Source organism: Talpa occidentalis, unplaced genomic scaffold (assembly GCF_014898055.3).
Source record: "Talpa occidentalis isolate TD23 unplaced genomic scaffold, MPIMG_talOcc4v2.1 talOcc4.11, whole genome shotgun sequence".
NCBI lineage: Eukaryota > Metazoa > Chordata > Mammalia > Eulipotyphla > Talpidae > Talpa > Talpa occidentalis.
The window spans coordinates 17,145,386-17,167,955 of NW_023601104.1; the positions used below are offsets into that span (position 1 = coordinate 17,145,386).

General features: G+C 38.7%; 2 protein-coding genes across 3 annotated transcripts in view; one reads left to right on the plus strand and one right to left on the minus strand.

The window, feature by feature from the left end:
• SHC4 (SHC adaptor protein 4) overlaps positions 1-22,570 on the minus strand; it is a 129,750-nt gene that overhangs the window by 42,036 nt on the left and 65,144 nt on the right. For both annotated transcript variants that reach the window (XM_037502439.2, XM_037502440.2), the window contains exons 4-6: positions 18,895-19,014; positions 9,200-9,253; positions 5,081-5,132 (exon numbers count right to left, since the gene is read on the minus strand). In XM_037502439.2, coding sequence (XP_037358336.1) covers positions 5,081-5,132; positions 9,200-9,253; positions 18,895-19,014 — 226 coding nt within the window. The remainder of the gene's footprint in view (positions 1-5,080; positions 5,133-9,199; positions 9,254-18,894; positions 19,015-22,570) is intronic.
• On the plus strand, positions 12,146-13,903 carry EID1 (EP300 interacting inhibitor of differentiation 1). The gene has a single exon (XM_037502441.2). The coding sequence runs from the start codon at positions 12,228-12,230 to the stop codon at positions 12,801-12,803; it is 576 nt and encodes a 191-aa protein (XP_037358338.1). The 5' UTR covers positions 12,146-12,227; the 3' UTR covers positions 12,804-13,903.

Here is a 22,570-nt window from a genome sequence, read left to right on the forward strand (position 1 = left end):
GGCTACACATTTGAAGTAAAAGGTGAAGAGAACATAAATTTCCTCACTTATGGCAATTACAGGGGCAGGCTATATTAGTCAGTGAGAAAATTCAAAACATTCTTACTGGAACTTATCTTTTCTACAGAAAAGGCCTTTGATAAAATGAGAAGTTCAGTAAAGGGTATCAGCCAAGATGGAGAAGAGTGGCATCTGTCCTGACTTGAGTAATAAAAGTGAATCAAGCATAGAGGAGACAGTGGGGACATTCAGGACTATTTTCATAAAGGCTGGTTTCCTCTGTCTGTTTCCAATTCCTGTCAGCCATGTTCTCCTCATCCCTGAGGACTGACTTTACCCTTCCACTGATACTGTGCTTTCTGGGGTAACTACTGACCCCCATATTGCTGGACTGAATGGTGTTCACCCTGACTCCTTTTCAGTGTGTGACATTTGGGGACGTCTCTCCCAGAGAAGATTGTTTTTCCCCCTTCTTAAATGATACTCATTTCCTGATTTTCTCCTGTTCTCTGACACATCGTTGTCTCCACTGACTTCTGCCACTCCCTGAGGCCCTTGGGTTCCTCCTTTGATGATCTCACGTCTAAGCAGTTGGGGTCTTTCCAAGCCCATTAGTGAAATCCTAGTGCCTTTCCCCTGCCTCCGCTCCCTCTTGCCTCACAAGGCTTCTCCTATTTGTTGATCAATTTCCCCTGGTGAACCAAATTCACTAGATAATTTTAAAGCACTGTCTTTCTCATTTCATTATTTTTTTTAATGCAAAGATTTAAAACATTTTTTTCTATTCACAAATATATAAATGGTCAACGTAGGAGTTTTAAAATATAAGGACTCCAAGAAAAAATAACCACTACATGAGTTTCACTATCCATTAACAATTTGGTATGAGTTTTATCACCTTTTTATACTATGTAAACCTACCTCCAAAAAATTACCTGGGATCATACACAATTGATTCACAATCTGCTCCTTTGTACTAAGTGATACTGCATATTTCCCCCATGTGGTCTTCTATAACACTAGGTTTAATTGCTACATAGTACATCCTATGGATTCATTTAAAGAGCTTGCTATTTATGAACAGTGAATTAATTCATTTTTCTACTATATAAATAATATATGCTAATGATCTCTATTACTTAATATTTGTGCATGTTCTGGGTATTTCCTTAAAAGAGAAAGTGCTAGCTAAAAAAATATTTAAAATTTTTAAGACTTTAACAAAAATTGTCAAATTGCTCTCCAAAACTTTTGCATCTATACTCCTATGAGCAGTGTTCAAGAATAACTACTACTATAACCGCAATTCACCATTTTTCAAAGTTTCAAATTTGAACATGAAACATGATATCTAAGTATAACTTGTGTTTCTTTGCTAGTGAGGTTAATTTCTGTTTATTTTTTTAATGTTCCTAAGTATCTTGTAATGTTCTTTTGTATAGGTATGCTTATTGATTAGATAAGATCAGGAAAGTCATTTCCTTTTTCTCAACTTCAATTTCAGCTCTATAAATAAGAAATGACATTAATTCCTACTTCCTGGAGTGGTTGTGTGGATGAACAAAGTACTCCAGATAATCGTTGGCATAGGGTGAACTGCTTTTTCCCCTCTCGTTTCTCTGCTGGGTTGTTTCTCTACTGAATTTCTCTCTTTTTCTTATTTGTAAGAATCCCTGTTTCTTTAGTGACAAATCACACCACTTCAAATCAAACAGAACAATAATAATAGCTACCACTTATTATACAGTTACTACGAACCAGACATTGAGATATTTGTGTCATATATAATAGCTCATTGAATGAGATTTCATCAACCCTGCTGTCAAATAAATAGCTCCCATGTACTATTCAGTTCACAATTTTGTCCCAACTGTCCCTCCCCTCCTCAAGGCACTATACAGCATGACCACTCCTGCCCAGGGCAACATGAGATGTCTTCCAAACTCATTTCTACAATGCAGGACTGCTTTTCTGCCCTCCAATGTCACTTGTACTGATTAGAAAAATTACCATAGAATGGCAGAAACCAGAGTAATTTTTATGAAGTTTAAAAGCTCCAGGGGCTCCCATTGGTCTTTTGATGTTATGCAAAGCCTTCTACAATCTGCTTCTGGTCTATTTATCTTTTCAGCCTCCTTCTACTCCTTCCCAGCTCTGCAACTCCACTTTATACACACACGCATGCTCCATCCCAAATACATACTCCCAGATTCTCTTAACTCAGTTCTTTCCCCCGAGTTTTTATTCATTCAGGCCTCAAATCCTGATGCTGCCGCCCTGTGTCCAGACTGTTCTCTAGCCCTCGCCATGTCAGTGTGCATGCTACACTGACTAATTAGTTCAGTCCCTTGTACATGGATGTATGTAATTACTAATTATTTGTAGATTCCAAACTGTGTCAGTAGTTCTGTGCAGAAATGAAAAGTCCAGAGGCTCCAGCGAGGAGAAAGGACTTAACAACAGAGGTGTATGCAAGCAGGGAGGAGGGAGAGAACAGAATGGCTTCTATTGAGATTTTTATACCCAAGATAAACAAGAAAGAGAATGTGGCAACAGGAAAAAGCACAGTTAAGTGATAGAGAATTTCTAACTATTTCATCCAAGAAAATTGCCCTCTGCTTCTGAGTCACCTGTCTACCAGACAGAACTGTTTCCCTGAGGAAGAAAGGTAAGATGAGGGAGGGAAGAAAATGATGTTTTTCCATATGTTATCTCAGTTATTCCCACTTGAAGAAATTAAGTTTAAAGGAAGGGAAATAATTTGACTGAAGTCACTCAGATGATAAAATTATGATTCTTAACCCAGTCATTCCAGCAACTTTCTTATTTCCTATTCACACATGGGGTCTTGAGAAAAAACTGAAACCTCTATTAGGAATGTGTCTGAGTTGATTTTTTTTAATTATACATTTTATTTTTTAATTTATATATATTTTACATCACTGTTCATTTTTAAACAATGTTTTCTTCACTCCCCTCGCCCTCAGGTGTAGTCCCCATAGAATTTTCTTTACTGATTCACCTGTGCAGATTCTTTTCTTATCTCCCATATCCATTCCTTGACCTCAGTCGAAAGCTCTTATAAGTACCTCCTCAGAATCCCTGTGCCAGGATCCCCCAAGGTCCCCTTCAAGCAGCTCAGCTCTGGCCAACTACTGAGGCTCCACAACAGTGAACTGCACCAGAATTGTCTCTGGTCCTCCTTCACCTGGGGGAGGGGGGATAGAAGGACTTTGCAAGCATGTGGGATGTGGGCCCTAGTTAGCCATGACCCTCAGTGACTGACATTCGTGAAGAGCAATGAGGCACCCAGAGATATTCAGTGACTAATGGCAAAAGTTATTAATATCTCCATTTCCTGGCTATTTGCTTTTCCTTTGACCCTGTCCTTTTCAGAGTTGAAAGGAAAGACTTTTTGTCCAGAACCTTCCTTAAAACAGCATGCTGTTGTTAGGGAAGCTCAGGAAGCAATTAAGAGGTTGCTCTTTTTTGGTGTCCTTTGTTTTGTTCTGTTCTTACACCCCTCCCTCTGTACTAGGTCCTGTCTCTCCTACCTACTCAAGTGTTACCCATTCTACGTTATGTCATTGAGAGTGAGTCCACTTCAGTGGAGTATTGCCTAGAACTTGTCACCTATTCCCTCTTTTCTGGTTCATTGAGTCATGTTCTTTTGGCAAGTATTCGCTGATCACCAACTCTGTGCCAAGAGCTGCTCCTCGTCGTTTCTTTTCTGAAAATCAGTGTCTTCCAAATGGATTTCTCTGCCTTAGGTTTCTCACTGAATCCATCTACTGCATCCTGCTGCCAAATTAATCTTCCTAAAGATCTGCTTTATATAACAGCATTCTCTCTCCCATTTGCCCATGGGGTTAAGTCCCTACTTATTATCTCTGCCCTATGTGCCCTCTAGATGACTTTAGGCTTTTTTCCCCTCCATACACATTCTGCATTCTTGATATGTTTTATTTCATTTGCACCCTAGCATGTCATGCGCATGTCCACCTATGTCTTTTGTCTCTTCGAATTTTCAAATTCCACTAATAAGTGTTTCCAGGCAAACTCTATCCCAAGTGCGGCAGAGAACGTTGCCTAGCTTACAGGTTCTAGTTGGGAAGTGCCCTGATACTCATCCCTAAGAAGAGTCTGAATCTCCCAAGAACAGGAATGAGAAGCAATCTAACCACGTCTATCTAGAGGGTCAATGAACTAAGGAACCTCGTGCCCTTGACACAAAGTGTGGCTGGGAGATAAGGTCCTTAGGCCACCTTGTTAAATCCTAGAATGAGAAATTCAATCAACTCCCTTTTGCAATCAGTCATTCAACAAAAATAGTTATTGCGTATCATCTATGTGCTAGGCATTGTGATGAGTGGTTAGGAAACAAGAATGAATAAGATAAACAGGTTAATGCCTTCATGCAGCTTTGAGTAAAAAGCACAGATATTAAACACATCAACAAGTGAGTACATAAAATAACAAACATGTAGGATAAAAGTGGTAATAAGAAATTTTTATGATACAGCAGGATGGGTTACGCTGCTAGAGATAGGTGCTACAGAGCAAAAGTCTCCCTGAAGTAGAGACATTTAAGATGTGATCTAAATGATGAGATGATGAATACTCAGAATGACAGGCCAGGCTTTTGGACAGCAAGTGCAAAACTCAACAAACATGCACACTCTTACACACAAGCACTCACACCCAGGCCAGTTTGACTAATAACCTCACTGTCTCGCGTCATGTGTAATTCATTTGCCCATCTGTCCACTGGGGGTGGGCCAGCCAGGCCCCTCTATCATAACCAAAACACCTTCTCTTTTGATTATACAAATAGAGAATAAGCCTTTTAGTTTATGAATTGTTCAAATGACTGGGATTTAAGTACTACTTATATGTTTTTCTCTATTTTGATCTTCTAACAGGGCTATTTATTTCTAATTCAAAATTATCTAATATTTACAGAGCTCAAAATAGTACTCCAGTGGTTCTCATCATCCTGCATATTGAAAATAACTGCTTATTATTTTTTAAATTTGGTATACGCAAGCTCTTAAGAAAATCTAAAAGTTGCTTTCCATACCTCGATGATTAACTGGATCTTTAGCTACGTAGGCAACATAGTCTGTAGTATCCTATAAAAAAGGGAAAATGATTGCATTTTAAATAAATGGATTGGAATATTGAAAGATAAGAGTACATTTATTTAGGACATGATACTGAAGAAAGGACTTATATATTAATGTTTCTGTCTCAAGAGAAAAGAAAAGCATCCTAGGAAGAAAAACAAACATTTGCTACATAGTTTGGCACTTGTGGAGTTCACGTTCTCACCTCTTGGAAAGAAATATGAAGAATGAAAATTTGGAGGCAGACCATATCATTAAAAATAAAAGCAAATAGAGGTAGGGAATATTTCAGGACACATTCTTTTAAAATGGTTACAGAATATGACGGTCTTCTGTGTTGAAAGGTGAAAAAGCCAGGGTTATGCAATCACCATTGTGTCATAAACTAGAATTTTCCAGTTGTCCAAACAGGTATCAATTTTATCAGAAAGTCAGTCAATTAAGTGCAGAGTGAGTCCTACAGGTGTTGCTCCAGGAGAGTGCAAATGAACTCAAGAAACAACAAAGCAAAACTACAAGGCATTTTTCATTTGATCAATGAAAGAAAAAAAAAAGACATTTTTAAAAAAGAGAACCCATAAAAACCTAAGGATTCAAAAAGAGGCGTTGCTGACTTTTGTAAAAACCGACAAACAAAAAGCCACTTGGTAATTCTGACTTTTATTGAAAACAGTAAGCTGATGAAAGATAAGATTTTAATAATTAAAGATGCTTTTTGTTATCTCAGCATGTGTTTTCTCAGGGAAAAAACACACACAATGCCATTTGCAGAATTAGAAGTATGACTCTCTAGAGGGAAGATGCAATCAACTGGCAGGAAATAAAAGTCCATGTTTGTAATACCCTCAAGGACAATCACTTAATAACCCACAATGAATCATACAGGAAGTGGATCTCAGGGTTAGCATAACTTGTCTTTGGTTATTTTAAAAATAACACACACCTAAGTAAGTTACTTTTATGCAAAACAATAAAAGAAGGTTTGAAATACCTTCTAAATAAAGCAAGGTCACGTCTATGAGATTTGTTTTATATTAACTGAGAAGGAAAGCAACATTGTTGAGGATTTGGCTGCTATTTTTAAAGCTGAAGAGGTGACAGGATGCCAGCAATGCTGTCAGGTGTATGGCTGACAGGAGAGAGGTCTTGGAGTCTCTCTGGATCTCGGTTTCCTCATCTTCCAAGCAGCCTCCAACATCCTTTTAGTTTTAAAATCTATTAACTGTAAATATCTGGGAGAGTTTAAAGAATGTTAAAAGTAAAGCACAAATAATGAGGAGAAAACACTGGCAAGTGTCTTTAATTTTGCCAGACTCGTAATGCATTTTTGAGACACAGAAAGTATATACAACACAGAAACATCACCAAGGGATGATAGAAAGAAGACAAGTAAACTGTTTCTGAGAAGAGCATAAAGGTGAGGGTGAGTGGAGATCAAGAGGTGAAGAAGAATATCCAGTACTTTTTAAACTTGGGTGGGGATCTGGTGGGAACAATTAGGCCATATTGGGCTACAGAGACTTTTCTTCCTACTCCTGGTACCCAGTTTGCTGTAGAGTTGTAAACTGCTTCAGTGAGTCTCCTAAAAATATATAAGCCCATGTGCCAGCTATAGGGGCAACTGTTACCTCTGCCACTGTATATCAGACATGGTGCTAGCAGTTCACATGCAGCAGCATTTCACTTAATTCTCACAACACTGTGCAGCCTGGGTGATCATCTTCCACCTTACAGATGAGGACGATGTGGCATAGATGTAAGCCTGTCAGGTCTCCGTGACCCTAAAGCCTGCCTCTCCACCCTGTTGCCTCCCTGGCCTGAGGATAAAACTGTACTCGTGAGGAACTCTCATGCCAAGGCTAGGGGCCACTCTAGTTTTCTATTTGAAATTCAGTAGGCTTTTTCTGCAGCTGCAGACAGAGAGCTCAGAGGCCCCACTTAATTCAGTAGGCACAACCTTTCCCACAAGGACTAAGAATTCTTTTTGTACTGGCAGTGCCTTGGTGTGGTTGAAAGAAGTAAAGGACTAAAGGCACAGGAAGACAGTGTAAACAGAATCAGGGTTCTAGAGCACTATGACAGACATGAAGGGCCCGCCTAGTGATTAATGAGGATTTGTGCACTCATCTGAAAATGACAGCAATTTAAATTATAGGATAATTATTTCTCACACTACACTGAAAAAACACATTACTTTAAACACCTTAGTGAAAATATTTGCATTCCTCCCTGGATGACCTAACTGCAGTAGATTAGGAAGAGGAGAGGTTGCTGGCCTTTTCAGGTTAGACCCAGTCAACCTGCTCTGCTACCAAGTACCCCTTGGTGTCGCTGTTGAGGCCAGATTACAAGGTGGGATGGACAGGGGGTCAGATTCCGTTTGAGCTCAAATTGCAGCTCCCAAGCTCAGTCAACTGCCTGCCCCCTACTTGCTAAAAATGCACCATCAGCCATCAGCTGACTCACTTGTGGGGACCATAGAGCTCTTAAGAATTTGGTTTATTTTCAAATGGCAGCAACCTCAAACTAGAGCTCTTAGAATTTGGTTTATTTTCAAATGGCAGCAACTTCAAACTAATATTTTCATTTGAAAATAACTATACCCCAAATTGAAAGTGAGGAAGCAGTGAGGCCCAAAGTTGAAATTGAGTATCTACTAATAAAAGAAATAAAACAATTACTTGAAATCCTGAAAGGCTGTCTTTCACATGCTTCAAAGAAGTTCTGAGGTAGGTTGTCTAAGCTTGGCACACTTAGATACTTTGTCACTGGTAGCCAAGTAATTATTGAAATGTTTTTAAGAATGGGCTAATTTAAATAGCATTTAGGTATATATTTCCCACATAAAAAAGTGACACCAATACCCAAGGCAAGAACTTGCTTAAATACTTAGATGCCAGCAAACGAAGCAATGACAGAGTAACTTCACAACTTTTTTCCTTTCAAAGATAAATAATTATTTTCTTTTTAAATATTTACATAGATGTTAAAACAAATCAAAACTTTGCAAAGACACTAGATTTTGTTCTTACACCCATTCCATGCCTCTCTTGGGTTTCTGGGTTACATGTCCTATCATTTATCCCCTAAATCGTAATCCTCAACTGGAAGAAACCATATGTAGTAGACAGAAAAATAATCAACTATTAACTTGGAATTTGTGCCTTATTTCTGAAGTATATAATCTTTAGTAATAAATGCTTTGTAGAGAAAGCAATACATTCTCAGTAAGAACAAGGTCTACATATGCTCCCCATTTATTTCATTGAAGCTGTTGATGGCAATCATTTTGAAAATCATACTCTGCCCTTTTCTAGCCTTCCTACATTGACAGATAGAAGGGGAGGGAACACATGATATTACAGGGGAGCAAAATCCTCCTATTTCCTCTATTTAAACAGATGTTCTCCTTCAGTCACAGACTCCCTAGCTTCAAAACTCACAGTTTTGTTTTGGTTTTTGTTCTGGTCCAGAAATGATGCAGCAGAGAATCAGGAAATGACCCTCCACTTTGCAAAGTGACCTGGAGACAGAGACCTAGCTCAGTCCCCACACACTTGATGGGAAATGAGCACCACTGGACTCTGGGTAAGGAGGAACTGTGAATCCTCTCTTCCAGCCCAGCTGTCCCGCCAGGAGTTTCTGCCAACCTGGTTCCTCATAATTAGATGAGCTGCCTACTTTGACAGCCTCGCTGGTAAAAAGGCTTCCCTTCACATGTCAAATTCAAATGATTAGTAGTATCTGCCTGGAACTCTGCATTGAGAAGAAATCTGACACATGTATAATATGCTCATTTATCATAACTTTGACATTATCAACAAGAAACTGTTGAGATGATAATTTCATGACAAGTAACAAAACAGAAGGGTATGAACTCATCCATTCATTCAGATATTTCAAAAATCAGTGAAAGGAAATATTTTATCAAAAAAAAAAAACTTGATTACCTGCTACAGGTGGCTATTCACAAATTGTAGTAAGGTATTTGGAAAACACATGTAGTGGTGAATATGCTACACAGGGAAGTTTTTTTTAACTCAGAAAAAGAACATTTATGAATCAATACTTACAGGATCCCCTCCAGAGGCAAATGAAATAGACTGCATGTGATGATTGGCAATAATCTGGAAAAGATAAGCATTTTGTAATACGTAAGAAGCCAAAGTTAATTACTTCTTAGTCATACATTAAAAGGCACATATTTGTTCATTTGTGCCTGCTCAGTATGTTTTTGGAAACCACTCTACCCACGTTCCATTATATTCTCATTTAGACCACGAGGTTCAGGTGGGTTTCACCCAGATGGGTCTCTCACACTTAGTGTGAGAAATGCTAAGTTTCATCTCACTGTCCCTCCATGATGCATATTATCAGCAATACCCAATTAGACACTGTATAGGGGAAAGGGACATTTGCAAGAGTACCTAAGTATGAAACTAGCAAGAATCATGTCAGGCTTTTTGGAAAACCTCATTCAACACTATAAGTAAGACCTGAACAAATATAAATCACCTTTATGGATGAGAAGAGAAATTGTAAAAATACCAATTATCTATAATTTGCATGCAATTCTCATTAAAATTCCACCAATATCATTCAGGGAACTTTGCATGCTGCTTCTAAAATTCACATGGACGAATAAATATGCAAAAAGAGCTAAAGCAATTTTTTAAAAAACAAAGAAACGAGATTTTTCTTATCGGGTGACTAGACAATGACATATTCAAGCTGTTTCTAAAATTTGTATGGAAGAACAAATGTGTGAGAAGCACTAAGGAAATTTTTTAAGAATAGAGACAAGAGTTTCCTTATCAGCAGGACATAATTGTAAAACTCTAGAAATTCATAGAACACAAGCCTAAAAACAAACTCATGTTCACAGACTTTTAGTCTGTGATAAATGTGGTACCACAGCAGACAAAAGAAGTGAGTAGAGCTGACTAAATCAGCTCTTTCTCCAGCTCTCTGTAGTTCTCAAAAATATTGGGAGACAGATTTTTGAGGTAGGAAAATTCATCTCAATAGAAAGAAGATACACAGAAGAATACCTTAAATTTGATTACGCAAAAACCCATTTTAAAACTGGTGTTAAGAGAAAGCACCCCCTGAAACAGGAAGGACACACAACAACAGGCTTGGAGACTATATTTGCAACATCTAAAACAAAGTATTCCCATGGCTTATAACCAGTAAGAAAAAAAAAAAAAACCAAAAGAAGACCTGAAAACTTTCAGAAGCAATAAAATATTTGATAAACATTGAAAGATAATCTCCAGGAATTCAAGTCTATGGAAAATAAAACAGGATACCAATGAATTGATAAATTTGTTAAAGTTCAACAAAATCATATGTGGGAAAGGTGTGGGTATTCTCAAAGTGTTGGTTAGAGCTTCCCTATGTACAGCAACTTTAGAGAGCAATTTGATGGTATATACTAAAACCAAAGGATGCATGCTCACTATCTCACCTTTCACTTCTAGATATTTCCTGCAGAGAAACATTGCCATGTGTGGCTGCTCATTGACTGACAGCTTATAACATCAGAAACTCAGAAATGTGTTCATAGTTAGGTCAACTAGTGTATAAGCTATACAAATACTAGAGGGCTGTTTGCCATGTTTTCTAAGTTGAATACAATTATGAGACAAAAAAAGAACCACAAAAGAATTTCCCAAGAAGAAATGCAAACCAAAACTACAACGAGATACCATCTTACACCAGTAAGAATGGCACATATTAAATAAACTAGCAACAACAAATGTTGGCAAGGTTGTGGAGAAAAAGGAACTCTCCTGCACTGTTGGTGGGAGTGCAAACTGGTCCAACCACTATGGAGAGCTGTGTGGAGATTTCTGGACCTACTAAACATAGAGCTTCCATATGATCCAGCAATTCCACTCCTAGGTATTTACCCAAAGGACACAGAAACATCCATTCCAAAGAACACCTGCACCCCTATGTTTATAGCAGCACTGTTTACAATAGCTAAGCTTTGGAAACAACCCAAATGCCCAAAAATAGATGACTGGATCAAGAAGATGTGGTCCATATACACCATGGAATATTACTCAGCATTCAAAAAAGATAAACACATGCAATTTGCAGCAACATGGATGGCGTTGGAAGGGATCATGCTCAGCGAAATAAGCCAGAAAGAAAAAGAAAAATACCGGATGGTCTCACTCATAGCAGGAATCTAGAAAACTTAAATAAGGGACCAAGAAAAAGAATAACTATAAGAAAGAAAATCAACAAACAACTATGAACCAGAGACACACTATGGGGGGTGGGGGGCGATGAAAGGAGGGCTTGGGGTCAAAATAAGGGGGTTGTAATTGTAAGGGGCACATAAAAATAAAATTTAAATAAAAAAATAAAATAAAAAGAATTTCCCAAGGAGACAAAGATCCCTACAAACTCAAACAAAAGGCCTTACAGGATGCACACCAAAGTGTAAAGTTGCCTCCTACGAAAAGAACTGGCACTCAGTATTTCATTATACTTTTATAAAAGAAGCCAGACAACACAGCCACTTGTGAATTGAACTCTCTTCAACGAGAAAAACTGAACAGATCCGCTGTGAACACGGTGATGTGTTGCTGGGGCTGTTGCGCACAGACAGATCTGGGGGTGCGGATGCGCACGTCTTTGGGGCGCAGAGAGCAAGTAGTTAAAAACCTCAGAGCAGACGCGATCGCCTTGGGTGTGGGGGAGGAGCAGCCCCAGGCGGAGGGCGAGGTGGGGGACGGAGAAACTTAAAAAGGGGGGGCTCACGAGGGGGGCCCCAGCGTCCCTCCAGAGGCCAAGGAGCGCGTTTCCAAGCGCAGAGCATCCCCAGCCGCAGACCCGCTAAGGAAGGCGGGGACCCAGCCCCGCTCCTGCACAAACAGCGCACGACGTTGCAATTAATGGGAACCGAGCCCCCCCAAAGCGAGGACCCCCCCCCGGGGGTGCGCGCTCAGAGGGGGAGGTATCTGGGGGTCACACGCACGCACGAGGTTACGCAAGCCCGGGGCGCGCGCGCAGGCGCACAGCCGCTCGGCCGCGTAGCTCCCAGCCCGCTGCAAGCGACTTCCAGGAGGGCGAGCTCCCTGCACAATGTCGGAAATGAACGTGCTGTGCGAGCTGTACGAGGAGAGCAATGACCTGCAGATGGACGTGATGCCCGGGGACCTTGAGTTTCCGCAGATGGAGGTAGGCGGCGGGAGCCGGGAGCCGTCCCCGAGCCCGCCCCGCGCCGGGGCCCCGCTGCAGCTGGAGGAGGAAGGCCCCATGGAGGAGGAGGCCGTGCAGCCAATGGCGGAGCCTCAGGGGGGCCGAGGCCTTGCAAATCGGGCCAGTCCCGGGGAGCATGCAGGCCCGATCGCGGGCCCCGACTTCGAGAGCGAGGATGAGGGCGAGGAATTTGATGACTGGGAAGACGACTACGACTATCCAGAAGAGGAGCCGCTGAGTGGTGCGGGCTACAGGGTATCAGCGGCCCTGGAAGAGGCCAACAAGATGTTTCTGAGAACGTCCAGAGCCAGAGAGGCAGCTCTGGATGGCGGGTTTCAGATGCATTATGAGAAGACCCCGTTTGATCAGTTAGCTTTTATCGAAGAGCTGTTTTCGCTGATGGTTGTCAACCGTCTGACCGAGGAACTCGGCTGTGATGAGATCATTGACAGAGAGTAGTGAAATGCTGTTCAAAAAGAGGAGGAAACAGCTTGAGACAACCAACATTCCACTGTGTCTTGGGTTCATTCCAAATCGTTCCGTGCCAATGAGAAACTTGATCTTCAAAAACAAAAAAAAAAAATTTTTTTTTTTTATTTTGCAGAATGGAATAGGGCAGTGACTGCACCGTTGTGAAAAAGGATGAAAATTGTTGAAGAAAAAAGAAAAGGGATTTTGGGACTGTTTTCAAGAATGTCCTGAAACACCAATGGCTTTGACTTTGTTGTTGATCCAGATTATTTTTTCCTTGCAGTGGGAAAAAAATCTTTCCTATTTCACTGTAAGAGTCGTGTTACAAGAATAAGCCACGATCAAGACAAACTGCCAGTAGAAGAGTCCACCGATGTTAATTGCGTAAGGAAAAGTAACATATCCAGTTTAAGACATGCTATCTCTGCATTATTTGGACTGAAAGCCTGTTGAGAAAACTGAAGATTCCACTGTGATCTTTCCAAGTGGCTTTCGAAGGCTAAATTTTGAGTGTAAGATAAACTGAGTATTCTTCGTTATCCCAAAAGAATAAGCAAACCCAAAAAGAAATATGATCTTGTGTACTTTACCTTAAAATGTGTTTCTAAGAGCATCTAAAATTTCATGTGTACTTGTATCTTAATCCTTTATAAAGCTACTATAATCTGTATTTTAAGAAAATTCATTGTGTTGACCATTTTTTAAGGTCAAAAATTAAGATGGTCTTAATAGAGTTTCAGATTTATGTAAAAGTACAAAGAAAACAAACTATGCCTCCCTTAGTAAGAGAAATTTTGTTTTACTTGCTATCTGTTTTTCATTTAACTTTACAGGCAAAAGACTGGTTGAACTTCATATGGTAAGAACTGTTAAGTGAAAATTGTCAAGTAAAAGGAAAGCCCTGTATTTGAAAAAGACTTTATGAACAATTATGCTGTCAACCTTCAAAGGTTTTAAAAGCTGCCCAGAAATGCCCCTCAGTGTCTGGTCTCCCTGTCTCCTCCTCTAATTAAGCTTGTTATTGGTTATGCACCAGCATTCAAGATAATAAAATTTCTTGTTCTGTGTATTTTGTTTGTTTGGCTGATAATATTGCATACCTACTTCCTCTACTACTTTTCTTTTTACAGTTGTGTTCCTGCAACCATTTTATTATTTAAATTTAACCACTGTTTATTAGGGAAGTGCCCCAGCATCAAATACTCAATTTACAAGTGAACTTGTGGAAATGAATCGTAATTCCTACAAGAGAATTTGCCAATTTAAGAAAACCTGCCTTGTTTGTTCATGTTCCTGTGGTTACTTCATTAAAATGCTGTCAGACGGATGTGTCCAATATATCAGCAGGTTTTATCAATAAAAGGATACCAGGTATTCCTGTTCCATTATGGCAGTAAAGAATACATCCCAAGCATCAGGACAACTCAGAGGCTTATTTATGTTATAGTCATCCATTTTAGGAAGGGGAATTCTTTTCTGCAAAATATGGGACTGACAAAGGATGATCATTAAAGTTTGGTGGACAGGAAGAGAGAGTTGGGAGAAAGACTAAATAGGAGGTAAAAGGTTGGCACTTAACCATCCATCTTAATCCTATTGTCTCCCAGGCCTCACTTCTTTCATTGCACTTTCAAACCACTTGCTGCTGCAGTCAGATGAAGGTGTGGATAGGTAATTAATTGCTTGTATGATGGGAATTAACAGTGACCTGGGGGGTAAGGGGTTATGGGAGGGAAAGGGACACTAGTGTGCAAAGAATTCACCGGTTACATTTACCTCCAAAGAGGCCACACTCAGGAGGTCTACAAAGTGGTAGGTGTTACTCCTTTCTTTTTGGAACAGAGTAAGAGGAGGGCGGAAAACCACTCCCGTTGTCTTTGAAGCTCTTGAGAAAGACCTGGACTCTGCAACTGAATCGTCTCCCATTTGTTGGTCTTAAAAATAGTAACCTGGTACATTTCATTCTTTATGCAGAATAAAGTGTTTTTTTTTTCTATTAAGAAAATAAATGAGCAATAATCTCCAAGAAATCATCTTGACCAGTATTAATGACTAGTTTGGTAGTTAACTGCCTGAGGCATAGCCAGAGGCCATTAAGACTCTGTAGGGGGCGGGGGTGAGAAAATGTGGGGGCTTTTGGTTTACCAGGAATTAACTATAGGTATGAATCAAAACTTCCTAAGAAAAGAAATAAAAGTTACTCTGGATGATTCAAAAAAAAAAAAATAGTAACCTGGGAGACAACTGAAATTAAAGTCATTCTTTGCTGAAGACAGAAAATGGTAACACTTTAACACCTCGTTCAGGGCTATAAATTCACGTGTACTTCTTTTAAATGGTAAAGTTATCAGTGGGCTCCATTACTTACTAACTCTCTAATTCGGCCTCAGGGTCATGAACTTAAACAGGGATAATACATTGTGAGAATTAAATGACGATGTACCTATATATCTCTATATGGATAGATAAAGAGGATTCCTGGAGAAAGCCTGATCCTGATTTTGTAATGGGTGAGAATGTGGAGTGGGAAGAGGGAATTTAAAGATGCTTATGAGCACTTAGTGTGAGGCTGTCCTAAGGACACAGCTGTTTGATTCATGCTTATAATTTTAATTTCTTAAAATGAAGACCATCTCAGGCTTCCCTGGTGGCACAAGGGGTTAAGGCGCAACCTATGAAGCTGTCTGCAGCCACTGCAGCAAGAGTTTCATCCCCGGCCAGGGAGCTACCCAGGCACAGCAGACCTCTCCTGACTTGCCCGCTGCTCCTCTCAGCATTGTATTTCAGTCAACCTGCCTGTTCTGTTCCCCACTCTGTCTCTGGTGAATCCTGTCACTCCCCACACCTCTGGCTTGTACCCCAGTTCTTGTACACATGAATCTTTTTTAAAAAAGGCCTTCTCATCCAGAAAGAGCCCCAAAACTCCCAGATTTCTTTTTTTTTTTTTCCCAAAAGTGAAAAATCTGGCAGCCCAAGAGCTCTAGTAACAAGGGAGAAAGTATTTGATTCACCTTTACATCAGGAAAGTGTCCTTTCTGCCACATTCACTAGTGTTGTCTCCCCAAATATAGGCCAGGTAACACTATTTATCACTATACTTGCACCACTATTTTTTCTGGTACCTGGACAGTTGAAATCATTAACTGCCTGGCCTCTAGCTAGTTGAACTTGTCTCTCCTCAGGGAGATTTAAGAATGTCTCCCTGTTTGCCAGGTTTACCTTCTTTGTCTCTCTATTACCCTGCTCAATTTTAGTTGCTGTTAGACTTGGTGGCAGGACTATAGAAACAAACTGAGATGAACATTTTTACTTAAACCTCTAAAAGGCTATATTAAAAGAATGTCAATAAAGTCTGTTGTTTGAATTTTTTTTACAGGGATGTACCAAAGCCCATGTGATTTTCCAAAGTGCATGTTTCCTGTGTCAAAATATAGTAAGTTTTAAAAATTGCAAGCATTATGTGTTTGATATAATTTTTTTTTCTGAGGTTCTCTGACATTTACTGGGGGTGAATGGTTACATTCTTGATGTTCTCTGTGATTGAAGACAAATGTGAACCATCTGACCCATAAATGCCCTTTGATTTAGGAATGTGTCTATAAACTTGAATCTGTTTTATATTTTCAGTCCAAAGTATAATTTAGAGGTTAAGATAGCGAGGAGGCATCAGCATTTTTTGTATTTGTCTTAGAAATTCAAAGTAGAACTTTCTTTAAAGGATTTAAAAAATCCTTTTGTCATGCTACATCCATAAGTCACTGCTCTGTTGCCTTCATCCCTTGGACATGTTAGTTGCCTTTTTGATGGACTGTTTATGTTTTTTGAATTGAAGTATCCAGATGCACATCTTTTCTTACCTGTATACCCCATCCTTTATTTCCCCCAGGTTTTGGTCCCCACTCTAGTAATAGGCTAACCACAATCCCATTCCCTGCCACCCAGTGCAGAAAAATTATTAGTCTCTCCCAAAGGTGCCTCATTGCTACAACTACAGAAGCAGAAATCACACATGCCCACTGCTTAAAATTATAGGTGGCAACACCACCAATAGTCACAGTGGTCTGAAAAAGGTCGTGAAGGCAAAGAAGTGCTGAAAATAAACTAGGTCCCCTACCACACACACCACAACTTGATTCTTACTGAATTCCCATTCATTCCTGTCACCTCTTGGAAAGAGTCATATTAAAAATTGTCTGCTAGACAATTATAAATCAGAGACATCCTGCAGGGGAGGAGGAGGGAGAGGGATGAAACGGAGGGAGGGAGGAGCACAGAGGACTGTGTTGATGGTGCACGGGTGCCTTGGGAAGTGAATTCTATGGAGATGCAATCTGAGGGGGTAGGGGGAAGCAAATATTGTTTAAAAAAATAAAAATAAAAATAAATTAATTTTAAAAATCAATTTAAAAAATTGTCTGTTAGATTCTACACATAGTCGTATGACTTGATGGCTCTAGCTTTGTCTACCTTTCCTCCCCTATAAGACTTTGAGATGATTCAAGGGCCCCTTTACTCAATGAGATCTCATAGCTGAAAGCATTGCACATCCTTGATACCATAAATGAGAGTGAAAACTAAACATAAATTTTACATCTATTGATGTCTTACGGGCACATCATCTGAAAGACTGAATGACTGTTCCACAAAGCTATGTGCAGCTTCCCCATACAGCCCCAAATGTTCTGCTGTCATTATACCAATGATATCACCTCTTTGGAGAACCAATCAGGACACAATTAGACAGGAATCTATTTTGAACAGTTTCATATTAAGCATGTTCCTCTATAGTGTTTTATACTACTGTGTAAATAATGTTTTATTCTGCTTTTGATCTTAGAAAATAAAGCATCTCTCAAAACCATAAGTGAATTTTGGGGGCAATAAATAGAAGTCAAAATGTATATGAGTACAATTACATGTAACTAAAAATTTTATAATTGTATATATTATAATATGCTTTCACTATTAAGTACTGAGTCTACGGAAAAAGAAATGATTGAGAAGTCTGTGAGAAGAAATGATCGAGTAAATAGTAATAATAAGTACCATGTGCAGGATACTGTAATGATAATTCATGATCTCATATAATCTTCTAAACAGTCCCAGGAAATATATACTATGGCTAAATCCATTCCCTGTGAAAATCTAGGAATAAGTACTATAATCCTCATTTCATTGAGGAGGAAAATTGAAGCTCAGAGTAATAAAATAACCTGCATGTTAGTGGCAAAGCCAGGATTTCAACCTCTTTTTGACCTCAGATCCTCTTAGTGTTTTGTCACTGCATTAAACTTTCCCTGAGTCCATAAGCCACAGTACTCCATACAGCAGAACCTTCAGTTCACAAACCTCAAATAACAACATCTTAACACACACAAATAAACTGACATAAGGAATTTAGTTTAAAGAATAAAAGTCAAGTGCAAAAGAGTATCCCAGTTTAAGGTACACATTTAGCTCAACGCTTATACATCTTTAATATCTGCTTCAGCAATGCTGTTGTTTGATAAATAAGGCTCACCATGAAAATTCAGGTATACCACACTATCACAAGTCATCAAAAAGAAAAAATATGTATATTTATGGTATCATTTTAGAAAACCTTTCAACCTCAAGGATTAGAAGAAAATATTTTTTGCTTAAATTTCAGTTAGCTAAGAACATTAACCCTAACAGCACCCTTCCCCTGTGTCCTTCATCTGCACCCCCAAGTCCAACATACAGTCTGTCAGTTCTGGTAATGATACTGCTTTCCATTTGGGGAGGGTAAAGGAGAGTAGTCAATGACTGACTCAAGGATGTGTATGCCAAATAGTATTTATTATGTTCTTTGCACCTTAGTTCTTATCCCAAAACCAATTAGGTAGGGACAAGAATGCCCCCAATTGAATATCTCAATGATCAGTTGAAATGCTGTTGTAATAATTACTGTTATGCATGAATTCTTGGCAGAATTTTTCCCTATCTCTTTTTAAATTACAGAGGCAAGCTGTCTGAAACATTATTCTCCTTATTATGTGTAGGATCCTGTAGAAAAATAGATAACAAGTCAAACTATAAATGACATTTGTGATCTTACCTGTTGGTTGTCGAGATTCATCAATGTGAGGCTGCAGGTTGAGATGATCAGTTTTATATTCATTCCCGAAAACTGCAGATTACTTTTGCCAAGAACTGTTGATTGGAACTTAACTGGAGGCTTTAAAAATAACAAAACAACACTCTTAGGTTATGGTTTTTGTTACAGAATGAATGGTTATGCTTTTTAAAGGGGCCACTGCCCATATTCTTCCTCTGTTTTACTTTACATAAATCAAATGAAATGGAATTATTTTTAATAAAATGTTCTTAATTGGAATGCAGTAAGTTCTTTAGTAAACAATAAAATTTGAGCCCTTAAAACTTTTCTCATACAGTCCTTCTCCCCAAGTGTTGGGGACAGGCTTTATATAAAAGGAATTCCAGTGAGGGTTTGGACTAGATGAACTCTCAAGTTCTTTTAAGCAGCACAATCCTTTTTTTTAAAGGTTGTTATCTAGATTTATCTTGACAAATTAAGAAAATATGAAAAAGACAACATACCAGAATGTTTGAGCCACAAGAAAAACAGTGCTAAAAAGGATACTTTTTAGCTATAAATGCTTACATTAAAAAAGAATGATCTCAAATCAACAGTATAACTTTCCATCTTATAACAACTTTAAAACTGTAGAACAAACTAAACCCAAAACTAGCAGAGAAGGAAGCAGTAAAGATTAAAACAGAGATAAATAATACAGAGACTAGAAAAACAAGAGAAAATCAACTAAGCCAACGCTGATTCTTTAAAAAAAAAAAAAAAACAATAAAATTGGCGAACTTTTAGCTAGCTAGAACAAGAAAAATAAAGAAGACTCAAATTACAAATGTCAGAAATGAAAGTGAGGATATTACTCTGTATTCAACAGAAAGAATTTTAACAGTACTGGGGACAATTGTAGATCAACAAATTGGATTCCTCTAGATGAAATGACAAATTCCTAGAAACAGAAACCCTTCCAACACTAAATCACAAAGAAATAGAAAATATGGGTGGACCTAAAACGAGTTAAAATAAAAAACAAAAAACAAAGAAAGCTATAAAATAATATGTTGTGTTGATAAGGATGTGGAAAAATTGAGACCTGTGCCTGTGCACTCTTGGTAGGAATGCACAATAGTACAACCATTGTGAAAAATAGCAATGTAGCTCCTCAAAAAAATTAAAAATAGGGTTACCATATGATCCAGAAATTGCACTTCTTGTTGTATATCACAATGAACTGGAAGCAGGAACCCAAACAGATATTTGCACATCCATGTTCATAGCAGCATTATTTACAATTGCTAAAACTTGGAAGTAACCCAAATGCCCATCGACAGATGAATGGATAAGCACAATGGGATATTATTCAGTCTTCGGAAGGAAGGAACTCTGATAAATGCTAAGTATGAGTTTATCTTTTTTGATTGCTGAGTAATATTCCACATCTTCTTGATCCAGTCATCTATTTTTGGGCATTTGGATTGTTTCCATAGCTTACCTATTATAAAAAATGCTGCAATAAACATAGGGGTGCAGGTATCCTTTTGCATTAATGTTTTTATGTCCTTTGAGTAGATTCCCAGGAATAGAATTGCTGGATCGCATGGAAGCTCCATTTTCAGTAGTTTGAGGAACCTCCACACAACTCTCCATAGTGGTTGGACCAGTTTGCACTCCCACCAACAGTGCAGGAGAGTTCCTTTTCCTCCACATCCTCGCCAACATTTGTTGTTGCCAGTTTTTTTAATATGTGCCATTCTCAATGGTGTAATATGGTATCTCAGTGTGGTTTTGATTTGCATTTCCCTGATGACAACAGATGTTGAACATTTTTTCATATGCCTGTTGGCCATTTGCATTTCCTCTTGCAGAAATGTCTTTTTAGCTCTTCTGCCCATTTTTTGACTGCATTGTTTACTCTGTTTTTGTTGAGTCACAGCAACATGGTTGGAGCTGGAAGGGATTATGCTCAGGGAAATAAGCCAGAAGGAATAAGAACAATATCGGATGGTTTCACTTATAGGAGGAAAGTAGAGGAAATAAATAAGGGATCAGGAAAAAAAGTAATTATAATAAATTAAAAAATCAAAATCAACAGGCAACTATAAATCAGAGACATTCTACAGGGGAGGACAAGGGAGAAGGATCAAAAAGGGGTGGGCAAGAAGAGCACAAAGGACTATGGTGATGAGAGTTGGTGAGTTGGTGGTGAGACTCTCACGGGGACTACACCTGAGAGGAGAAAGCCTATAGTGTACAAAAATGAAGAATGAGGTAAAATACATATAAAATTAAAAAAAGGTAAAGAGACTGTGATTTAAAAAAATAAATGAATGAATAAATAAATTTTACATCTGTCATATGAAACATCAATAAATAAATGCTAAGCATGGATGAACCTTGAGGACATATTACAAAGTCAAATACACCAATCTCAAAAAGATGAATATTGTATGATTTCACTTATACGACTTACTTAGAGTAGTCAAAATCATAGAAACTGAAAGTTTCTATGTTGTCAGAGAATAGAGAGAGAGAAGAAAGGGGAGAACTATTGTTGAATGAGATAGAGTTTCCATTTTGCAAACATGAAAAGAATTGGGGGGATGGATGGTGGTGATGGTTGCAGAGCAACATGAATGCACTTAATATCACTGCACTGCCCACTTAAAAAGGGTTAGGCTAGTAAGTCTTACTTATGTGCATTTTACCACAATTTTTTTTAAATTGGGTGAGGAAAGAGTATAAATATTGAGTGCTTAGAAGTATCCTTGCATGAATGAAGTACTCAATAAATGCTATCAAAAGAAATTATCTCAAAAATTCCTTTTTTTCTATATAAGTATATTCTTTAGAATAGCAATAGTTTCATTTGTTTGATTTTCTTTTGTTTTTGAGGCATGGACTCATTCTGAAATGCGTCTGTTCATTGGAATCAGCCCTCTTCTGGGACTCACTCAGTTTGAAGCATCCTATTCTCAGAGGTGTGAGGTGCAGAAGGAGGCTAGCGGCTGAGGTTCTGTTAGTGAAACTATCTTAGGGGGTTCTAATAGAATTCAAAGACATTGATCAGAGTTTTTTATACCATGAGGCTCATCTGAGTCATTGGATGACATTGAGCTCAGCCCTATGCAAAATGATGAATGGAAAGAAGTGAGGCAGGGTGGTATGGAAATAGAGCACTAAGCTGGGAATTTGAAAACCTGGCTCAGACAACTGCTTCTGACCTTGATCTTCCTAGTGATTTAAGGCAAAGCCCATGTCTTTTCTGAGCTGCAGTTTGGTAGCTGGGGAGACGAAATTGATGGGCTGGGAGAGCTCTAAAAATTCCTTTCCTCTTAAACATTCTACAATCCTATAATTTATATTGTTACTTTAAAAGCCTTTGCACCTCTCCTTTGCATTCGTCTAGGTAACTAAACATTCTAGGATTGATAGTTTAATAGTCGTAATGTTAACTACCACCCCCACTGAATATTTAAACTACTCCAGACACTGTTAGGTATTTTGTAGATGTCATTTCATTTAATTGTTATGTGACTCTATAAAGTAAGTGCCCTTTGCCCTCATTTTATAGATGGGAAAATCAAGGACCCAAAAGGTGAAGTCATTTGTCCATGATCACACCATCAGTAGGTGGCAGAGGCAGGATTTAAATTCAAGTGTATCTAACATCAAAAGTTGTACTTTC